Source organism: Solenopsis invicta, chromosome 7 (assembly GCF_016802725.1).
Source record: "Solenopsis invicta isolate M01_SB chromosome 7, UNIL_Sinv_3.0, whole genome shotgun sequence".
In the NCBI taxonomy this organism is placed as follows: Eukaryota; Metazoa; Arthropoda; class Insecta; order Hymenoptera; family Formicidae; genus Solenopsis; species Solenopsis invicta.
In genome coordinates, this window is record NC_052670.1 from 6,860,200 (window position 1) to 6,884,290 (window position 24,091).

The window sequence follows — 24,091 nt, forward strand, 5'->3', positions numbered from 1 at the left end:
TATTTTATCCGCATTGTCAGAATAATAGTGATCACTATGTTCTAATAACATATCATCACTTACGACTTTTTTTAAGACTAATAATTATAATGTTCCGATATTACGTCGATTTTTCAAATAAGAGTTCCAATTTCATTTTTCTTGGTTGGATACAACGGGTGCCTATAACGATGCAAGAACAAATGGAAGATATAGAGATAGATAAAACAACCATGTATTTAGGCGAATTATAAAATTTTTCTTATCTATATTATTATATATATAAAAACGATACATCAGTTTCGATAATGTTTTACACAATGTAAAGTGCATACAGTACATTATCGATAGACTTTCACATCTGTAATGCATCGTAACAAGAAATATTGTATATAGATACATTTACACACACACATATATATATATATATATATATATATATATATATATACGTATACATGTATACATATACATATATGTATAATAAAAACATCCATAAAAAATATCTGTCTTTCCTAACGTTGTGACCAGAAGACTACATTGTTTTGTGTGCGTTTCCGTTGCTAACTGCTTCGGAGAGATCAGTTTCGATCTTAGCGGCCGACTGCTTGTGCGTCTTTCGCAATAGCCCCAGACGGGGTGGAAGTAATATCGCGATTAAACCCAATAAGTGCGGGACCAGGTACAAGTACCTAACAACAAAAGAAACGCATTAATCAAAGTTAAACTTGGTAATTAATTAAGGACATATACTTAAATTTTAATTCAAATTTCCGATATATCAAAGATTCTTTCAATTCTAGTTAACAATATATGATTTTGGCAATCAACTTACAGGTACACTTTGATGCTTGGTACAAATTCTAATAATACAAAGCTGAACGTCATATAGGCCATTAGGATTCTCGTCGTGATGAATGTTAAGACATCGTAAAAAGTCTTCTTTCGTCGAGATTCCAGGAACAGCGGTCGGATATGGCGACGAACCTTTACCAAGAATATGAAAAATTAAAAATCAGCAATTTGATTTATTTTTTTAAATACAGCCTAATATTCAAGTATACTGACCGATCGCGCTGCTACAGTGAAGAACGCTCCGCTCGCAAATGTGAGGTAATAGCCGGGATAAAAACCGTGCCATAGAGCAGACAAAGCGTACGTGTACATCACTTTGTTAGGACCAGCTCGTTCGTACATAACTGACCGCAGCCATAAATTTGTGCCCTTATTCCAGCTATCAATGCTGTCCCTAAGATTAAGCGATGTCTGAAAATCAATGAAACAATAAACTGCAAGAGTGACTTTAGGTAAACGAGATTTCTGTTATGCACATTAGTTATGCAGCGACAAGAAGAAGAGTTCGCACATCGAGTTTTATTCTTAGTTCTATTTCGCCAATAATGCTTCAAAATTTTAACGATTTATAAATTATAAAAGACAGACATATCGCACCTCAAACTTGTAAACATCGACGTTCGAGGCTAAATCCCAGCGCGCATTGCCTCGTTTATCGTAACCGTTGAATCCAAAACCAGAATTGTTACATATGGCATCAGCGAACAACCACGCGTGATAATATTTAAAGCGCGCGAGCATAGTTGTCAGCATTAAGTACCATACTTTGTAAAGGATACTTGTGTTCTCCAGGAATTCGTCCTCTGAAAGAAAAGTGTATTCATTAATCACGAACATGTAAGCTATATGCGGCAAGATTGGAGACAAAGAATTCAAACAAACCTTTTACACGTTGTATTGGGAAGATCGGGATAAATGTGATGAATATAATAGCGCATGCTAAACTCGCTGCGACTTTCTTCACGACGATCAGAGTCGGCGACGGCTCCAGAACAATTTCCTTCTCTTGGCTATTTTTGTCATAGAAGCCCTAACACAAAAGTGTTATAACTATGTAAACGTTTCTTCTTTTAATTATATTGAATATTATATAGCTCTTTTTGCCAAATGGTAAACTGATGAACTTTATGGTTTGAAATATTATGTTACAAACTAAAGCTTTAATTTTTATTTTAAGATATAAATAATATAAATTCTAAAAAAATTGAAATAGGCAAGATTTTATATCCACATTGATATCCTTACAGCTAAAGATTTGGCGCCAGGTAAATGATGTCCATGTATAAAATCGATGTAATCGCGATAGAATATTACCGGACCAGCCATTAGAGCTTGAAAGTGAAAGATGTAGCTGAAGTATTCCAAAGTAGTTGGCATCTTCCTGTAAAATTAACAGTAAGACATTAAACGAAAGTTTGAGAATACTCTTCCGTTTACATTCCATTATTAATTTATTTCTATTAATACATTTTTTCAAATTGATTAAAATTAGAAATTTTGAGTATTATCTTGTTTATATTATAATTATTATAAGTTGCGATTTTCAATACAAACATATAGATTATATTTATATTTATTTATTAGTAAAATTTATTTTTATATGTCTATATAAACAAATTTATACGTTTGTACGTATAAATAAATAAATAAATAAATTTATACATACATAAAATAAATAAATTTTACTAACAAATATAGCATAAATTATTTATTATTAATAAAGTATTATTATTTTGATAGTATATTAATAATTATTAATATTTATCGGTAACAAATAATTACTAATAAATGCAGTATCAAATAAACATATGTATAAATATGTAACTTTTATACGTACATATAAAAGTTATTTTATATTTAACGGTTAACAGTTTTAACACAACAACAATTATCAGGACTGCTCTTTATATTACGTTACGTTCTTGATGCTTCTTGTGCTCGATATAAATAACAACGAGCGCACGGGGCCTGTTAAAAGAGTACGTGTACTCACTGTACTGCCTGATGACGTTGCATCGGTGTCAGTTCTTCTTCACGTCGCGTTAGCCCGTCATGAATGCTGAACGCTAGACTAGTTACTTTCTGCGTTATAACCATAAGAGGACCTGAAAAGAAAATCCATATATGTTACAAAAGCGATGCATGGGAATAATGATGAGACTTATCATCGAAACATTTGCGAATAAGACGTATTGGCGTGTGCACAATAGCGAGACGCAACAGTCGCTCAGTATCATACACGTACTACTCAATAATCAATATATCATGCTAATTCAATGTATAAAACACCGTTCATAAAGAACAAACAAAGGAAGCACTTATAAGGACAGTGATAGATAGGAAAGGATTTAAGCAAAACTACTGTCGGAAATTACGTTTGTCCACTATAAATTTGAGAAATGAATAAACAAATACATTACATTAAGGCGTGAAACTTACATAATCGTAGACAATAACAAGTGACAATATCATGAAAATATTCATTGCTATTTTAATAACGCGGTCACGCTTAGGTGAACGTAAAATGCTCTTGCAGTCACTTTGCAGTTAAATTTCTGAGTATAAACAAAAGATCATAAATATATAGAATAACCCAAGTAGAGCATGACAAACTGTTATTTCTGAAAGCACACATTATAGTAAACATTGTTCCAGATGAAATGGTTTTAAGGGAGACGAACAAGTAATAGTAAAATAACTTTTTGGAAAAAAAAAAAAATCTTTTAAAGTCATAAAAATCATCACCATTAAAAAAAAAAATTATCTGGTTTTTTAAAAATAAAGTATGATTCTTTTAGTTAATCTACGTATTAAGATAAAGTTATCAAAAACTTTTGAGTTTTTGATAACTTTATCTTAATACGTAGATTAACTAAAAGAATCGACGAGATATTTCTCGAGCATTATTTTTGCTATTAATGCGTACCTTCAAAAATAATAGTTTGTTACACTTTAGAAAGAAAAAAACAGCATGTATACGAAAACGCGTATTTTTTTCGAAAGCTATTAATTCTTAAATATCAATTATATATATATATATATATATATATATATATATATATATATATAAGAGTTCTTTATTTTAATTATTTATATATATATATAATTAAAATAAAGAACTCTTTTATGTAACGTCAATATGTCAGTAATGGAAAGAGCCAGCAATTTTCTTTTCAAATGAGTCAAGTGAAATCAAGAGTTGAACGTACCAGTGATGTCGAGCGTATACGAGCCATAATCGTAGATCTGCCGGTGAAAGTGAATGCACGATAAATAAATTAACGCAATTGCGAGGACGATCCTGAAACACATTTATATGCACATGTCAAGTTCGTGCGGTCATCATTTTTGCTCACCGTGATTTTCCTCGCAAGATCAAACCATGGTTAATTCAACAATAAGCACGCAATTTATTATTAAGTCATTAATACAAACGGTTGCGTTAAGTATAATTAACCTGCGAATAGACGAATCATTGTTATCAATGACACGTGTGTATTCTTGCCTTGTTAGTCTCGAGAGAAAGAGAAAGCACATGATATTGCACAATGCTAATCGTATTAATCATATACAAGAGCGTATTTAACACACAACATAGCGCGCGGGGTTCTGACTATTTCATTGTTTATATTTAGAAGTGCGAATCATGCTAAATGTTGCCATGACTGACTAAAATATTGATATAGTATTCCTGACGTATACCAAGACATACATTTATATTCATCTCACCTCTGCATATTGCGGGGATTTTGTGTGCGCATCGCTACGTAACATAACGCCGGAAGAATAGCGAGATGAATCGCTTGCCTGAAAAAAAAAAAATAATGATAAGTGAATTCTTCCGTTAAAACAGATATGTACCGATGTTTGATAGTACACTGGCAAAATAGTTGCAACTAAAAGAATAAACTTTGAATTATAAAAGTAGTTTAAAACAGAGTTGTGTCATATGCTTACCCCGATACTTCGCGGTAACACCTTGTCAGGATATAAAATTGAACACAAGACAAAGATTTCATAGAATCTCAAAGAACATTACGTCTTAAAAAATAACTAATCTAATTCTAATCTACATTGCGTTTGTCTAACACTAAACTAAATATTATTTAGGCAAGCAATGCAGATGAAAAAAAATATTATAAATTAAAATATTTTTAAATAGCACATATATTTAAAATTTCAAGTTACAACCATTTTGCAACATATTTGTAGTAAAAGTTTCCCATTCATTATTTTTACATGAATGAATGAAACAAAGCTTACCTGCCAAAGCAAAAATATCCAAGAGCAAGGCCAATAGTAAGGCCATAAACATGTCTGGCAGCTGGAGTAGTAGCAATAGGGTTCAGAGATGATCTTAATAATGCGGCTAACATGAGGGCTGTGAATTGCGTCAAGACAAAATTTACCTGTACAAACAGAAGAAACAGATCCGCTAAGATTTATTTTTGTCAGCGACTTCGCTTTTAGTTATATTATTATATAATTTGTAATATACATAATTTTATAAAGGTATATCAAATTTAATCCCTTCTTGAGTTTATCCAACAAATTAAATAGATCAAGATTTTTCTAATAACAATCGCCTAATAAATGAGAAAACAATAAAATAAAAACATCTGCGAATTTGATTAATCCTGTTCATTCTAATGTTACTAAAGTCCGTTTGCATCAATGTAATTCAACATTAAACTCGGTTTAACTTAAGAATTAGAAAAGGTAGAAAGTTAAATCGAATTTAAAGCTACATTGCAAATAAGCCTAAATTATACTTGTCTTACGTATACTTGGTGTAATATTAGTGCTTATATTTGTGTATTAAAGTATTAGCAAGTTTTATAATAATATTCTTCTTCGTTATTGCAAGAAGACACTTTCGAGTAAATGTCAGGCTTCTTTTAAATATTCTAACGGTACGCACCTAGCACAGGTGCTAGATTCGCAAACACATTCGACTTCGCAAACAACGCTGAGATACACGAATGACGGGGTCATTGATCTTCGCGCCAGTAGTTACTGCACTCACCGTATTAAATTGGAGTAAATATTTCCGGTGTGTTTTGCTATTCACAGTAAATTGCTTTATTTTCAAAACCAATTCCATTAACTTTTTTCCTAGTGAAACTTATCGTTAGTTTTATAATTCTCATAAGTAAAAATACCTAAAATCCTGCAAATTTTAAATCAATAGAGAGAGAGAGAAAGAGTCTAAATTCTTCATAAGTCTGCAAGAAGCAGACATTATAATAAATAAAGTAAAAAGTTGTAAATTATTTAAAAATAACAAGAAATTTCTAAAAATTTTTAAACTTTAAAATTCTTATGTAATCCCTCCAAGACGCATTATACATGATAAAATGGAATTGTGATAATAAATATATAATCTTTACTTTTTATTATCATAATTCTGTTTTATAGACAAAATAGGTATAAGTTATATATAAACTTATATAGTCAAAAGTCGTGCCAAGTTTACGATAATAAACACCTTCCAAATTATACCATTACAGCATGAATACAAATCATTATCAGTAATTTGTATTCATTAATATAATGAAGTCACTGATAAGTAACATTAAGAATTTGTTCTTCAAGGTTTAACGTTTCTAAAGACCTTTTTTGCTTAAAGTATATCTTTTCGCACATCGTTACAAATAGAAATTATATTAAAAAAAAAAAATAAATAAAATGGTATATTAGAAACAGATATTTAACGAAATAGGTAACAGAAAGAAATTATATAAATAGAAATTGATATTTGGATAAATAAAAATTAAATAAAAATAAATAGAAATTTTCCTCCTATTCACCTTTTTTCTAATCTCACTTTTATTTTTAAACACATATTTATTTAAACAACCGATCCCATTCTCTGCTAGGCATGCCAAGAATAGCAAGATAAAGATTTCTCGCTAAAAATAGAAAACGAAATGGTGCACACGTCGATCATTCTCTAAGGAGCGGCCGTATCGTAAGATGATCCAGCGGCTCGTTACGACTTTATTACAGCAATGCGATTACCACCGTCCCTTTTTGCAATAAAAAAATGTAATGCAGTAATAGTATTTGACGAAGAGAGATGACTCGTAAAAACTGCGCAATACAGCATAACAAATCTCTCCATTACCTGTTGCGTCTGTTTGAAGTTCTGCTACGCTCAATGGCGTTGGAAAAAATTTAAACTTTTATATTGCGTTTAAAAAATCAAAAACACAAAGAAGAGACTTTTTATTAAGTAGCAATAGATGTTAAAGAAGCATTTTTTAAATATAAAACTGATCTTTCACAGTACGGAAAGTTCTAAATAACATAATTAATCTTCATTCATTAACCTTGATTAATTCTTTCAAGTATATCTGGAAAATTATAGCACAATTATTACAATTATTTTACAAATTAATTCGAATGTAAAAGCGGCAATTACTTGATTAATGTAGTTACTGTTTTTACATTCAATTTAACCTCATCAAGATGCTTCTTTTAGATTTTTTGCCTGGCTAATAATAATAGGAAAAGAATAATGCAATGTCAATCCCTAAATGTTATCTAAATCTGAAGGATTTCTTTGTAACTCCCACTAACTCCCACTAGCTCAGTACCAACTCAGTTGCTATGCATCTAGCTTTATGAAGTTACTTTTTTCTCTTAAGTTTAATATAGCTCTAGGATACGTATCTTTTTTCTTAAATTTCTTCTTACAAAACGAAATTTAACACAAGATATGTAGATTCAAATCAATAAATTATAAATCGACCATTTTTACATTGAGCCACACGTAGCCCTAATTATCTTAAACCCGAGCTTAAATCGAATTAAGCGATTTTGATATCTTCTTTCTCAAGATCCGTATCATTTTTATATATATATATATTTATACATCTCTTTTGTTTCAAATGCACCTGTTTTCTGTTTTCAAGTACATCACAGCAAGATTATACCGAACAAATAACTATTGTGCTTACATATATACTTTGTATATTTTGTTTCCTGGCAAAGCTCGAATTCTCTTTCCTCCATTCTTTCCTTTAGTTCAAGCTCGGCATTAATAAAGAAAACTTGGCACTGCTACGAAGAGAATGTTAACGCCACTGCGTTCCTTGCAACGTCCCACTTCAATAAAGATCGTGCGCATTTGATTCGATCGCGCTTCAATCAGCTCAAATTGATAGTTCAGAGGTGCGGTCAGTGCAGAGTCCAATCTGCTCAAGGTGAAAAGTTTCATTGGCAAATCGGAATAATTCAGTTTGACTTGCGACAGCCTCGTCATCGTGTGATTTGTTTATCTATATGTAATGCATTTTCTTATCAGTTATGCGCTGTTCTTCCCGTTCATTCGCCATTGTTCTTCCATTTTATGTCGCCCCTGCGTTTTTCTTATTGTTTTCAAGATATTTAATAATTTATGGAAAAAAAAGGTAAGTATAATGCATCGTAAAGCGACGAGACAATCGATGTGTCGTTGAAACAAGTAACAAACATCTTTAAATAAAATTTCCATAGGCTTTTTTCTTATTTTAACATAACAATAGAGTATTGTTAAAGCATTCACACAACATAAATAACGTTCGCAAATTAGCAAATGTTTTGTCGCGTGAATAAATACTAATTTCGACGCGTTCGATATATGCGTGTATATATATATATATATATATATATATATATATATATATATATATATACACACACACACACACAACATGTTTACATATTAATGCGTCGTAAATCAAAACGATTTGAGTTCGGGGCGATTTTAAAATTCCGTATTCTTAAGCTAGTTAATTTATCAAACAGTGAAAATTATAATACATTAACGAAATAATAATTTAATAGTACTTGATGAGTAATCATAATTATTACTTAATCGTTAATAGTCATTATTAACCTAATCATTACTAACGTCTAATAATGTTTATCAATGTAAATTTGTTAAATTATCAAATCAGGAATCTAACATTTTTATTTTTTGTTAAATTATGTTAAATATGTGAAATTATTCTTATTATTATTACTATTATTATTATTATATCTTAATATCTATTTATCAATGTAAATTAAAAAATCTAAAACAGATTCGATAAATTTACCGCGCAATGTTAAACCAATCAAATAATGTTTATTTTTACCAACTTATGTCCATTTCTGTTAACGTTAATTAACTTTAATTTGTTCTTCATCTTTTCTAATTTGTAAAACTAAAAAAGAATGAAGAATAAGTTAAACCGAGATCAAAGTTAATCAATATTAGGATAGAAATAAATATAAATTATGTTGCAAATAAAGTTGTATTATTTTATTAATGTTACAGATTCCTACACAGAACCGTGGGATGTCACGTGGACGTCATAATATCTGTAGGACGTCGTATGAGTTATAATTAGTGTTTTGTCAATTTGAAAAAAAAAAAAAAAAAAACATTAGAATGATTTGTACAAGTAGAACTCGTTTGCAAAAAATTCTACTGGTTAAATTAACTAACGGTTAGGAGTTTGGTCGACGTCATGTACAGTATATTCGATAGTTCAACATCAAAGTCGTTACGTCTGCACGCGATATTTAAAGCGAACTTGCTTATCGGAAAAGAACATTAGCAAATCATATCCATTTTTAGACGTAGATTAATTTAAAACTTTCTGTTTGCAATCCTATTTTTAATTCCTACATTTATTTCCTGCAATCTAAATCTCTCTTTCTTTCCTCTCTCTCTCTCTCTTTCTTACTGAAGTTTTTTTATTCTACACAAAAGAGTAATCCCAAGATAAGCGATTATTCAATTTACTTTTTTTCCTCTAGTGAGTATCTACTTTTTTCGTCTAGTGAGTAACGATTAGCTTTAATGATGAATATTTTCTTGATAACTATCTTAAAATATACTCGTCACAATTTTTAAAAAATTGTGACATATTTAAAAAAAAGAATTTATACTTTCGGAGAATATTACAAAATTATATCAAAGAAAAGTCAGAATAATAAGCAAATTAAATGTTTATTTTAACTTAATATTCTTGATTGAAGTATTATATTACTATGATTTAAAACATATATTTTGAATAAACTAGATTATGATAAATTTATGATATATTGATAATTTACGACACGCAATTCAAATAATTTCAGTATTTTCAAAGTGTAAACAGAAATTTATTTTAAATAATATATTACTTGTTGTTAAGTAAATAATACATGTGTTTTAAAACTGTTATCAAGAAAATATTCTTTACAAAGATAACAATACTTAAAATAAGAACTAAAAATTGAATAATGGCTTTTTTTAATGGCTCGAGAATGATATTTTTTATGTGTAAACTTTAAAAAATCTAGAAAAATTTAAGATTACTTTTTAACATCTCTATTACATTATAAATAGTTTTTTAACTCAAATGGTAAAACTTTTATTTAATAAAAATTCAAGAAATTTAAGAATAAAATTTCTTGTGTCAAAAAAGAAACTCGGAAAGAATTAAGCTCGTTTAATTTAAGCCTTCATTAAACTACACATTAAAGATTTAGAAATATAAATTGAAGATTAGAATCTGTGACCAATCAGATAATTTTATTACAACGTCAACTCATTTCATAATTGATTGATATCTAATCTCAAAATTCATAATCTTCAATATGAACATGTGTAATACGTACTTTACTTCTTATCCTTTTTTAATTCTTAAAACTGCAAGTAGATAAAGAGAAGAAAAAATAAGTTAAATAACCGAGATTAAAGTTAATCTATATCAGCAGAAATGTACGTTATTCGATCGATTTAATATCGTGCGTTAAATAAATCACCAGATTTCCAGATTTTTTAACCGATATTCACAATGCATCAAATATTTATAGAAAACTCAATCAAATATCCTCCTACGATTTTTGTAAGCTTTAGATATGTTAAAATAGAGACATAATAAAAGACGTATTTTTTTATAAGTGTATTCTTGCACATTGAAAGGACAAAACATTCCAAAAAAAAGAAAAAAATTCGGTTTTCTTTCACAACAAATATCGTAATAATATAATAAACATTATAATAAATAAGTTTTTTAAATAAAAATTGAATGTTTAAAAAAGTTATAAAGGCTTTATAAAAATTTAAATAAAAATAAATAAAAACGTTATTTATGCTTTAACGTATCCAAAGCTTATTGAGATTGAAAGGGAACGCTTGGTTGTGTTCCCTTGTTAGACGAAGTGCACGTGCTTCGAATCTGCTGACGAGATCTATAGTAACGTAATTTCACGCACCAAAGCATACGAGCGCGCATTTAAGAAACCCGACGCGGGGAAGACGTACAATTCGAGTAACCGGAAAATTTGCCATTGTCGGTCTTGCATTTAACAATAACGGAGTTACACAAATGGGAATGTAGGTAATCCGCGCGTCGCGTCATGACGAGTGTGTCTTACGATCTTACGTCATCGACAACTTTGATATTTACAGCGCAATATTGTTGATGCCTCGTACCAAATGGAAATATTTTTGTGAATCGTCGCTTTTCGTTTTTCTTTTCCGCCTTCAAGAAAATAGCATATTGTAATTCTAAATTAAAGTACACGCAAAGAAATGTAAAGAAGACAATTAAACTTTTTTTTTTATTTCAAATTTCTCGCGCGCGATTCAATGACGAAAGAAAGCGATTATTCAAAGCAATTGAATTCAAGGTTTAGTCAACCAAGTATTATAAATATAAGGAAAAAAATTATCGTACGAGATTATGCCGAGAGCCTTGAAATTGTGTAAATATTAAATACTTCTACGCAAAAGGAATTTATAAATTAAACTTTGACTGCGTTATACAAACTGCAATTTTCTCATGAAACTTTGTCTCTTTGGAAACTGCAGATGTGATTAATCGCGTTTTGAGAAAAGTTTGGAAACCTAGCAAACAAAAATGAATTGAAATAGATAAAAAGGAATTCATTTTTACATTTTCGAATTCTTGCGCTTCAGATTTTTCGAATCTATTTGAATCCAAAAATAATATAAATTTATGATAAATAGTGTATTCCGTATTTCAATTAATTTGAATCTAAAAAAAAAATTAATGGAGACATAAATCCAAATGATCTAAATTCAAAATGATGAATAGCATTTCATGTTTCAATCCACTTGAGTCCATTTGAATCCAAAAATACTCGGAGACTCTAAAATGCAAATGCGGATAAATGAAACTGAATTTTTAAATTTAAAATTATTTTTATTTGCTGGGTAATTACATCATTTCAATCCTATATCATAGAATTAAAATGGGTTGCGCGATTCGCGAAACCTATTGGATTGAAAGAATAGGAATCACTTCATTTCAATTCTGTTTCATAGATTAAAATGAATTACATGGCCCGCATAATTTCCCAGATAGCAAGCTGACGTTATGTGTCATTTTATCGTTATCGTCATTTTGACGTCATCAAAGACGTCCCTATAAGCGCTACATTTAATATTAAATATTATTCCTGAAATATTATTTAATAATAATAGAAAGTAATTATATGTCCACTTCTAATAAAATTATATAAATATTACATGAGAAGTAAATATTATTTACTGTAATATTTTAAATTAATAGAAATATTATAAATTTTAAATATACTTTTTTATTATTAAGTTTATAAAGATTTTATGTATAATTTACATTGATTTTTTATCACAATAATATTTGTACCTAGCAAACGGAAATGGATTCAAAATATTAAAAATGGATAGAAAAGGAGAAAAAACAAGAATTTGAATTCGGCAATGACCACACGAATCCATTTCTTTACAATTAAAGTTTAAAAATTCTTTAAAACTATAAAGAGATTGAAATTATGGGATTTCTATTTTTTTTCAATCTAAAAAGTTGCAAGCCATATAATACATTTTAATTCATGAAACAAAATTGAAATAAAATGATTTTTATTTTTTCAAAAGAAGTTTTTGTGACTCATCCAATCTATTTTAATCCATGATATAGAATTGAAATGTTTCAATTGCTGCATTGTAACACAAAATATATTCAAATAAATTAAAATAGGTTACAAATTTTCAATCCATTTTCATTTACCGGGGGTAAAAAATTTGCATAATATTTCGCGGATATTGAAATAATAGGTATACTACGAATATTATATAAAAACGGACATATTACATTAATACAATATTCCCGTAATATTAAAAATATTGAATAATTTTCTCGGAATATTATTTTAACTCTTAATAATATTCGTGTAATATTCTAGGAATATTGTAATCCTTACAGAGGGTTATTTGACGTTAAAGTCATGACAAGTAACGTCAGCTGTTACCTGGTTTCTTTTTAATTAAAAGAAGAATAGAAATCCCGTAGTTGCAACCCTACTTCAAAGAATTTTTAAATTTTAGATTGAAATGAATTCAAAACATCGAAGAATTGGATTCGGCAATGACCACACATATCCATTTCCGTTTGCTGGAAACTTGCCAATCGACACCTGTCGCAAGAGCCATTGATCAAATCGATGGAAATGAAATTGCAAAATTGAAACGAGCAATTTTTATTCAATTCATCCAAAATTACCGCCAATCTTCGTATACGAATTCCTCGCACGCATTTGTTAAAACGGTTCGTCGTTTGTTTTGATTTTCGTCTCGTTTCCGTGCGTACATTTTCGTACGAAAAACACAACAAGACGCGATTGTAAGGATCTGTCCCAATAAAAAAAAAATTGACCGGACGAATCGAAATCATAATATGCGATCCGGCTCAAACTGCACTTTGCGAAATGCATAACGCGAAAAGGCGCGATCCTCAAGCGATCGATATCTCTCCCCTGTTGCCGCCCAGGAATCCGTCGGAGGACAGTGGCACCGGCGGCACGGGTCAGCCGCTCCTTGCCGCCGGAACGCCGGCGCTCCGACGTTTCGGCGTCCCCTCACCTGGTCGATCGGTAATCCGACGAAGTCCGCGAGCCAGGAAAAAGTGCGGAAGCCGTCATAATAGTCGTGGTCCATGGCCGCGGCCATTGTCACGGAGGCTCGCCGATTAGAGCCTTGGTCCAATGTCGAGGCCGCGAGACGCACGAGACCCAGCCACGGGGCGGCGATCGACGGGGATGAGTTTCGGGGGGGGAAGGGGCTGAGACGAGTGAGACGGCTCTTCAGTCTTCGGGGAGCGTATTCTCGTTAAACACGGTTTGTACCAGTTTGTGCGTTCAAAGCGCGTACGCGACGTGCACCTGTTGACGGGCGACTGCGAACTAACTGCAACCGGAGCCCGGAGCACGCGCCGCGCGCCGGCTCTTCGCTGCCGGCATTCAACAAAGGCGAACGACTCGAACGAGGTGCTCACGTAGTGCGCGTCACGCGGTCGTCGCTGGCCAATCAGCTGCGAGCGAGTGGTCCACGCCACGGGCAATACTGCGTCTGTACCACTGTACGCGGTTATTAAATCTGTGTGGCGTGGACCGCCGTGGGGGCTGTATCGGCTGAAGTGAGCTGTCATCCGAGTTTCAACGAATTTATCCAAGTATCAATCACGCGACTAATTGCGATTTATTATCGATACTGTTTGAGCGAAGGCGCAAATGATGTCAATCTGTATTTCTTCTCTTTCAGATTTATTGCGTGTGCGAGGTACACACATAACTATATCTTTCTTTTTATGATGATAATTTAAATAATTTATCATAACAGAATAATTTATGTCTTGCAGTAAAAAAGACTCTTATTACTGTTTAAGATTTCTTATTGAAAATTCATGTATTGATTCATGATCGTTAAAAAATACATACTTATTTTACCCCAGATAACATATTTCTGACAAATATTGATAAATATTTTTAAAATTTTGAAAATTTATTTTCAAAAAAATGTAAAAAATTTTTTAATGCAAAAGTCATTATATATAATATACATACACAAAATATGTTTTTAAAAAGTATTGAAAAATAATTTCTTACATTTACATATATACAAATATATTATAAATACATTTAATATATATATATATATATATATATATTTTTGCAATTCTACATATTGTTAATGCTTAAAAAAATATTTGAGAATTCATTAGTTAAATTCGAGAGACTCGGATGTTACAAAATATTTATAAAATATTTTTTAAGATTGAAATATTTTAAATATGTACGCATAAATATTTTGTACATATTTTTATATCTGCAAAATGTATCAAAAATATTATATTTACACGTTATATAAACTTGATGTTCTTCTAATTGGCATGCACATAGATACAGGTTTTAAAATTATCTTTCTTGCTAATTAAATTCCTTTTTCTCTATTGTTGACATAGAACAGAGGCGAATTATAGATTTAAAATCAATAAATACAAATTGAAATAACTATTTCATGTTCACAAGGTCTTAGCGACTCGTACGAGAATCAACATCAGATTCTCTGCACTGTATAACTGAAGTCACTTATGCCACGATCACATTCTTCTTCTTTTTTTATTGGCATCGGTCCCTAGTAAATTCGTCAGGGCGGGGACGATTTGGCCATGTGCAAAATATGATAAATGAGAATGCAAAGCACGGAACGATAGCGACAGGTCGATTGTGATGCATCGATGGTCGCAAAAATAGATCAGAATACGTAGGCGGTTCCAAATGGACTCCCACGATTACTTTAACTATGTACGCCCGGTGTCGAGCGAGTCGAAATGGTAACGAGGATCAACGTAATCTCCGGGATTCTTGCTATCCTGAACGTCGGACTTACGCAAGAACGTAAGGACGCGAGGCTAATTCGGCTGGATGCAATTAATCTCGACATTGCGGCGTTCGTGGGCGAGAGGTTCAATCTGCGTTGCCAGCCATATGCAGGCTTCGAGACAATGTGGTATAAGAACAACGAGGCGTTACATAAAAATACGCGCAGAATACGCGCGAACAAGCAGTTTCTAAAGTTCAGATATATCGCGACGGAGGTCACAGTTGACTGCGGGTGTAGATTGCAGTTGAACGATACAGTCGAATGGAAGAACGTGACTGTGCGCATCGAGAACTTGCAGAGCGACAGCTTCCAAAACGAAGACGAGGATAAGAGCACCGAGGTGAACATGTTGAAACCGATATTTTACAGCAACATTCTGGAGATTGAACATAAAAACTTGCCCGAGCCGCGATCGTTGCACTTGAACAGCGAAAAGTTGAACGTCAACGTCATGGATAACGAGCATAATCACAAGATACCGAAAAGCCCGCCTTCCTTCAACAAAGATATCGATTTGGACAATTTGATGGTGAGGTTCACCAGTAGCATGATACGATTGAGATGCCCGAGCGTGGATAATCCCAAACTGAACATCACGTGGCTGAAGAACAATGAGGAACCAAAGCGGGATCTCGATGTCGCGGTCCGGGTCAAGTGGTCTCTGAAATTAAAAGATATTATTGCCAAGAACAGCGGTCATTAAACATGCATCGTGTGTAATTATCTTGGATGCATCAATCATACCTTCAGAGTTGACATTATCGAGCAGCACCCGCATAAGCCGACAATCTACTTGGACCTAACCACCCGAAAAACGTGACCACTCTGATCAACTGTACTGTGATCTTCAAATGCTTCATTCTGTCTGATCTTGAATCGTATATAAAGTGGCTCAAAATCGATGAATATCCTGGTAAAGAGAAAACACTCAACGGGATTCTACTTCAAGCTGGAATGGTTTCAGAAAATCCAGAGAAGCTAGCGCTAACGTTACAAAAAAGAATACTGTAAGGGAAATGTTCGCCAACGCGTAGTCGAACCGAAAGTACTGTTAACCGCGTGGTGTTCAAGTAATATTCTTAATAGTTTTTTTTATATGTGTAATTATCATGTACACTTGCTTTTATTTCTTCTATATTTGCGACAAATTTATATGTGTTTGAAAAATAATTTACAATTTTCAATTTTATTATCGCACAGGTACTATTTTCCTCATAACATATGTACTCTATCTTGTAATATATTATTTACATACGTTTTCGAGCATATTCTCGAATCATATAATTATGCACGCATTTTAAATCTTACAATATCTGAGAAAGTATTTCATAAGTTTTCAAATTATATTGGAACAATTGTCAGGAAAGTATTTATAAAATTTGTTAAGACTTCAATGAAGATTTATAATTTACATTTATTTTTCATCATAATCCCCGCGTTTTTCAACACGCTTATAGTGTTATAATATTTGTTTATAACAAATTGACAATCTCTATGTTTAAATGGAAAATATAGTGATCATTCACTTCCTCGAATTACTATTAGTTTGATTATCGAATTAAAATCTGAAAAGAGTGAAACTAAGAAAGTGAATAAAACATTTCTCCCTCCATATCTGAGGACATAAATAAATTTATAGATTGTTGAATTAAATAAAGTAAAAAGCAAGGGGACTATATTGAAAACTAATATAAATATAAATCTCTATTGATACTTTAATAAATTTTATAAAGATATTCCGAATAATTATTAACTCTCGTACATAGCCTTATATACAATGATTGAACTTTGTGAGTTATCACTGACAAAGTTTGACGAATACGTTCATCCGAATAGATACTACCACCTGAATTGGTAGTCATGAAACAGATCCAAGTTAATATACAAAATAGAATATTTCTCATTTATAACAATAATAAAATTTGACTGTAACATTCTGAAAACATCAGAATTTTAATTTAAAATTAAAGAAAACACTCTTGAAGGAAATCCTTCTTGCAGTCAAGCCCTTATTGTTGTTATAAATTTTCCATATTTACACTGTACATTGAAAAGATTCCAAACACTTTACGCGTTTCATTAGGTGTAAAACTTTTATACTAAACATAATAGACTAACAGTGACAAAGTAATAAAATATATGCAATAACTCAAAAAGAGTCATGGGTTAGTCAATACTCTGTTAGCATACAATAAATGTATTGCTATGTCAAATGTGTGCGTTAAGTAATTTAATTTATAATTTAATCTATACGTGAAGGTGAGTCGACAATTATTACATTATAATATTATAATATACAATTATATAATATTATAATAATATATATTTATAAATATTATAATATATATTTATAAATATAATATATATTATAAATATAATATATACTATAAATAATATAACATATTTTTATTTATAAGTACGGTAGAAAACCTACAATTATTACGCAGAATGATATTCTTGTTTTCTAATGTACAAACCTGTGAAATACTATAGCAAATAATAAAAATTATGCAGGCTGCATTATAACGTACTTGTGGATTTTCTACAGTAGTTATTCTAATAAATTTTATAAATACGCTTGAATAATTATCAATTCACCTTCATATTATAGTTTTTTTATTGCTAAATTAATCAACCATGAAATCAGTTTAATGAAATCTGTTCATTATTCCATTAATATGTAATTTCAGCACTCTCTTCCAACACAAATGAAGTAGTCGTATAGCAAAGAACAATGTAAATAAACTTTGAAAAATTATAATTCATTAGACTCAATTGAAATAAATCAACTATTAAGTAATACTAATAAAAAGCCTAATTATTTCTCATAACCTTTTTTTTCCAATTCTTCGACAAACTTAACATTAATTTCTTTTTTAAATGAAAATTATATAAATTCCGTTATTATATATTTTTTTAAATTCTGAATATATTGAGTATTATGTTAAATTGTCAGTAATTTGACTAGCTAAATAAGGTTTTGTTTACTTACAGTCTCGAAGTTTGATAAAACTAAAGTGTATCTTAACATTAACTAAGTATAATTAAGCCAAGCAATTTTCAATGAAGACAGATTCAGTTTAAATCCAGCAGACGATTCGAGATTGATGATCAATTGTGCCTTTTTCCATATTTCAAACCTCATATTGCTTTATTTGATTTTTATTTTATGTAGCTTCAGCTTGAAGCCAAGCAATTCCGAAAGTACTCCTGAGAGTGCTGATAATAGCACCACTTTAGTAATGGTGTATAGATACGGATTGGCAGAAAGTCCAGAGATTTTGAATGGACTCTCTAGTTCCTGCGAAACATTTCCTTGAATTAGTTAATTCATTTACATTGATTCTTTATTAAACTTTAAAACGCATACCTTTATCAAGTCGGCCGCCAGTTTCAATACGCTATTTGCAACCATAAGTTCTTCCTTCTTATGTGGTTTTTGTTCAATTTGCAAATATAAGTTGATCTAAAAATTATAATCGAAAAATAAGAAGCTTTTGAAAAAATTCTTTTTGAAATAGAACTTCAAACATCATAACAAAGTTTACCTGTTCAGTTATTAAAACTGAGAGATTTCTGTACTTTTTGTTAATTTTTGTTCCTAACGTCATAAATCGTAATATAAATATTCCAAGTGAAAAGCTCCAGAATAATGCCTCAACATTGTATCGTGAGTGTAAACTGTCAAGATCCTAAAATATTTGCATTGTTAAAAAAAATAAAAATGTAAAAATAAACGTTTATTTAAAAAATATATAAAATATACGTACTTTAATTAATTCCAAACTTACGAATGACAACAGTAATAATGTAACAATAAATACTGCTGAAACAATTACGTCTACAGATCGTTGCGGGCCTCTTCGCTGTAATACAAAATTGCATAGCATAAGGCATGAGACATACAGATTTATTTTTTAAATTAACAAATTTATTGACGAAAATTCTTACTTTCAAGTAAGATCTAACGCTTAACCATGTTTTTATGTTGCGCACTTTGTTCAAACGAAAGTGCGGCAGATCAGACTTTCGTGCGCGTCTAGATGATGTTAAGTGAGAGAATAATTTTGCATATAAAAGCCTCTGTTTGTACGTTCGTTCCGCTACAGCCAGCAAAAAAAATAAACAGCATGATAGCATAAATCGTTCGAACGTTGAAATTAATATCACTGTTCGTTCCCTGATAAAACAACAGTTGTTTAAAAAAACTATCAATCCATAAATATTTTAAAATATAAAAATGTGAGTTTTCTCTTACCAAAAAGCATTTCCGAAAGCTATGCCAATTATTCTACACAAAACATCGGTGTACGTTTCCAAGTTCGCCTGGATTATATCGCTTGGCAATAGACTAACAGACGCGTTACCGATGTTATCAGGTCCTGTATGATCACTTAGCCGTTTTATCGATGGTATTAGACATAGTGCGATGCTAAGTATCAGACCGCTGTAAAAATAATTCATGCCCTCTGGCATCGATTCGACTCTGGCAATAATCGCTGAGCTAATATCGAGCACTGATAATTCAGCCTTTTTGACATCACGCCGTGTCCAAATCGTACATGAAACTATAAAAAAACGCAAGACAAGTATTATTAAATCTGTTTATTTGATATAATAATTTATTATACTAACCACGATCAGATGACGTGCAAGTGGAATTAAATAATATCGAAGGTGGTAACTCAAATTCCCATGAAGATGGATGTTCCACAAATTCTCCATAATTAAGATTTGTCTCACTGGTTAAGTCAGATTCCCCAAGTTCTGAACTATAACAATTTTGTTTGATAAAAAATTATTATTTATGGAAATAATATTATGTATGTTTTACCTGTAACTACATTCGTCACTGTTGGTTGTCACTCCCATCCATTCTGTGGCAGAAGTCGTTGCCTCTGTGAGATGATGTGTCGTAGCTTCCTCACATTCGCCTTCTTCTTCGCTCTCGCACTGCTGCCGTGTATCTCTCGATCCCAATATTTTTGATGACGTATTTTTATCCTTGAATAAACAAGATTACTAAAGTCAATAGATTTATATAAGAATTTAAATATGAATTTTCTAAAATAAACTTTTTAAATATCTTTTGTTCTTGATAGAGTAAAAAAATGTTTAAAAATTTTTAAGAATCTTTATGAAAGAGATAATTGCATAAAAAAGAGAGGTTTTTTTAAAATATAGATTTAAAAAAAAGTGAAATTTATAAGTGATAGTACCTTAATATTGCCATGAATATTGCTTTTGTTATCCATAAAATTGTCATCATTTTTTAATGGGTCAGGTGCTGCGTGGAAAGTGGAAAACGATGATTTAGCTATTACTCCATTTTATACCTTTCCAAAAAAGATTAAAAAAGCGTGTTAGCGGTTCGGAAAGCAACCACAAACATAAAAACAAATAAAAAAAATTAGTTTTGCAGTGTTATTTAAATCATAAAATTAAAAGAACCAAATTAAATATATATTTAAAAAATTGCTTTTTCTACATTTAAAAAATTATTCGTTTACAAACTATATGTCTACAGCATGTTTAATAATAAATAAAAACTTATAGTTATTTGCACAAAATTATTAACTGTCTCTAAGTATTTTACAAGCGTATACTCTTGCAAATCAAACCTGAGTTCTTTGATAAAAGCTGTTGGTTACTGCTATCTTCTGACCACAAAATGTGATCTTTATTCTGTTGCGCTACACCCAGTTGTGATTTATTTCTTCGTACCAATGCACGTCCCATTACTTTGTCGTTATCACTGGAAACATTACCATTCAAACTCTCAAAGCCATCGTCATCTTGATGTATATTTGCTTCATGTTCTTCTGGTGTATCATCTGTTATAGAGAGAAATAGAGATATTAAAAATACACAAACCCTCCAAAATATACAAACTTACAATAAATAAATAGTACTTTTCTTACCTTGCTGTTCACGATTAGTTGAACTTTCGTTTGCAGGGTCAGAATTTTCTCCAGTTGTACTTATTGATTCTTTATCATATACTACTTGAGCATTTGCAGGTTCCTGTTACATCAGAAATTTTTAAGCACATACATACAACAGTTTAATATAAATATTGTAAATTTAAAATTTGAATTGAATATTTACCTGAGGTTGGCTCACAGTCGAGGAATTCTGGATCACTACTTTCTTAGCAAATCTTACTGCAGTTAATACTTCTTCGCTTCCTGTACTTACTTTCTCAGAAGCTATATCTTGAGAGGATTTTGAATCCTTATGTATACCTTTATTATAAAGATTCACATGTAGATAAATGTTCTTTATACTTTTGTAAATTCTAAATACAAGTTCCTTTTTTACTCACGTAAATTTTGTCTAGGCCTTGACTTTCCATTTCTACTTCTAACATGTCGCGAGCGTCTTGTTATTCGTTGCCTGGATTGATTATATGTCACAATAGGACCTGAATGTGTTGATACAATATGGGAATGAACAATGCACAGAATAAACATCATAACAATAGGTACTAGTACTTCTGACATTGACACAATCTGTAAACAGACAATGACAATCAAGATGAATAGCAACATATTCTAGAAGATCAACAAATTTCTCATACTTCTGTCTCATTTTCTTTGTTTCCATAAACGTAATACAGAAAGATGTTGATTGCTTGCAAGCTGTACAGTAGCAAGAAAAGCACAAAGATACGACAACTAGTTTGCTGTATCCACCACTTTTTGTACAATGGAAGGAACAAGAGTCGTTGAAATGCTAGGCAAGCTACTGTTAACAAACCATGTTTTGGTTTGGCTTTTGGAAATGAGGATCCTACACACATTATATCATCAATATATATCATGAATATACATATCTATTAAAAACACTAATATTTGATATATATATATATATATATATATATATATATAGAGAGAGAGAGAGAGAGAGAGAGAGAGACATAAAAAATATAACTATTATTAAAGTGTAAATAAGTTTAAATATGTATATGTATATTCAACTGTTAATATTTTTGCATACCACGAACGAGATCTACGTCAATCAGTTCTGTCTTCAGTTTCGTTGTTTTCATTGGAACATGGGTAAGCCCAACAAGAATATGTTGCTCTATAGTTCTCTCCCATTGCTGCTTGTCGTACATTCCAATCTTTTTTTGATACCTGAAAGAATTTACTTCTCATTCTATTCTAACGTCCGAGTTCGGGGATTTATGTTACTCGACAAATGTAAAATTTTAAATAGTACTTAACAAAACTGTATAAAAATTCCTCACCAATGCACTAGTTCGTTGAGACCCATATGGATTAAACACGTCAATTACAATGCAACGCAAACACAACAGCCAGCGAAAGAACGGAGCACAGCTTTTCACAAATATTGCGTACACAGAAAATTAGAAAATGGTCAGAATAATGTTATCATATCATATCGTATTTACACGCGATATCGTGCGTGTGTCGAAATGTATTTTCCCTCTCATTTAGCATTCGTCCGTGACGTAGAATTATCTTAATAATTTCGCATTATCAGCGATACGTCGGACTGGACACTCGATTTACAAGATGGAACGATTTGACGCGCAACAAAGCACAACCGTGAAACGTAAGCGGACGGAACATATATATGAAGGCATTATGAACTTTTGATTTACATCTGAGGGAAGGAGAGAGGTGGCGATTTCGTTATCACGATTACCTTTGAACAGATAACGGAGAAAAGCAGCGATTATAGGTGGCGACACCGACAATTCACAGTCGCGCACCAAAAAAACCTGAATTCTCGGAATGCACATCGCTGTTGGCAAACCTGGCGAAAAGAGCGCCAAGTGTGCGTAAAGAAACTTCCAAATTTTTTTTTTCTATCCTAACCCAACGGCTTTTGCGCAATTTAATGAGTCTGCTTCGTTTTCTAAGTCTATGGTCTGCTTCTCGCGATTTATGCAAGCGCAATCGAGACGAGCGAATACTGAAATGTCGAAGCAAATAAACAGTAGACACAAATGAATCGACTCACCGTTCGCTGCTGGTCGCTCCGTCCAGCTCCGTCTCGACCGCAGCTCTCGAACATTCGAGATCCAAGATCCTCCTCACGACAATTCGTCTTGATTCACGTACACTTTGTACAAACAGGCGATCCTACGTTTTCGGCATTCATACTCACGCGTGTCAGAAACTCGAGATACGACGCAATGGAAAAGATGACTGGACACGACTTTGCACCATGCATCGTATCCGACACGGATGTTGATACGAACGCCCGACACATCACTTCGCTTTCGACGTATATGTTCTGTGCTTTCGACACTCCGCGGCATTCTCGAAACACTCGCTCACGTCAAAAACTCGTACGGAACGACGAGGATGTGAGTTGAAATGCGCCACGACCTTCCGCCGGCCTGCCTAACCGACCACTGTTGCCACTGCGTAGCTGCGTAACGTAGTGACTCACGTGATTGGCGCGAGGCCACGTCTGCGCGCCGTTAGCGCAGCCGCTACGCAGTAGCAGCAGGCGGGCCTGCCAGGCGGTCGGTCAGGTAGGACAGCGGAAGATCGTAACGCGTCGCGGCGCATTTCGGCTCGCATCCTCTTTGTC

General features: G+C 31.9%; 2 protein-coding genes across 4 annotated transcripts; both read right to left on the reverse strand.

Annotated features, from left to right (window-relative positions):
• Positions 1-192: 192 nt before the first annotated feature.
• Positions 193-23,814, reverse strand: LOC105196292 (lysophospholipid acyltransferase 2). 3 transcript variants are annotated; one of them, XM_039452138.1, is made up of 11 exons: positions 23,513-23,814; positions 5,098-5,243; positions 4,564-4,641; positions 4,044-4,135; positions 2,828-2,939; positions 2,080-2,215; positions 1,717-1,864; positions 1,432-1,637; positions 1,048-1,245; positions 815-966; positions 193-671 (listed from the first exon to the last, which is right to left on the reverse strand). In XM_039452138.1, the coding sequence occupies exons 1-11, from the start codon at positions 23,564-23,566 to the stop codon at positions 515-517; spliced, it is 1,479 nt and encodes a 492-aa protein (XP_039308072.1). In that variant the 5' UTR covers positions 23,567-23,814; the 3' UTR covers positions 193-514. The 3 variants fall into 3 exon arrangements, with proteins under 3 accessions (XP_039308072.1, XP_025992672.1, XP_025992673.1); XM_026136887.2 differs by lacking the exon at positions 23,513-23,814 and adding an exon at positions 13,721-13,807; XM_026136888.2 differs by lacking the exon at positions 23,513-23,814 and adding an exon at positions 7,797-7,915.
• Positions 16,638-23,091, reverse strand: LOC105205420 (protein phtf). Its single transcript, XM_026136886.2, has 16 exons — positions 22,773-23,091; positions 22,520-22,659; positions 22,101-22,312; positions 21,846-22,032; positions 21,629-21,765; positions 21,442-21,544; positions 21,142-21,354; positions 20,740-20,807; positions 20,355-20,524; positions 20,156-20,292; positions 19,779-20,088; positions 19,472-19,700; positions 19,291-19,386; positions 19,069-19,212; positions 18,891-18,986; positions 16,638-18,821 (listed from the first exon to the last, which is right to left on the reverse strand). The coding sequence occupies exons 1-16, from the start codon at positions 22,796-22,798 to the stop codon at positions 18,672-18,674; spliced, it is 2,418 nt and encodes an 805-aa protein (XP_025992671.1). The 5' UTR covers positions 22,799-23,091; the 3' UTR covers positions 16,638-18,671.
• Positions 23,815-24,091: the final 277 nt, after the last annotated feature.

Coding starts and splice junctions, on each gene's coding strand:
- LOC105196292 (XM_026136887.2), bottom strand. CDS start 13,807: ATGGCCGCGGCCATGGACCACGACTATTATGACGGCTTCCGCACTTTT. Junction 4,136..4,563: donor AATCCCCGCAATATGCAGAG/GTGAGATGAATA, acceptor AATGTGTTTCAG/GATCGTCCTCGCAATTGCGT. Junction 2,940..4,043: donor GTATACGCTCGACATCACTG/GTACGTTCAACT, acceptor TTTTCTTTTCAG/GTCCTCTTATGGTTATAACG.
- LOC105205420 (XM_026136886.2), bottom strand. CDS start 22,798: ATGGGTCTCAACGAACTAGTGCATTG. Junction 21,766..21,845: donor AAGGCCTAGACAAAATTTAC/GTGAGTAAAAAA, acceptor TTTATAATAAAG/GTATACATAAGGATTCAAAA. Junction 20,089..20,155: donor TTGCACGTCATCTGATCGTG/GTTAGTATAATA, acceptor GTTTTTTTATAG/TTTCATGTACGATTTGGACA.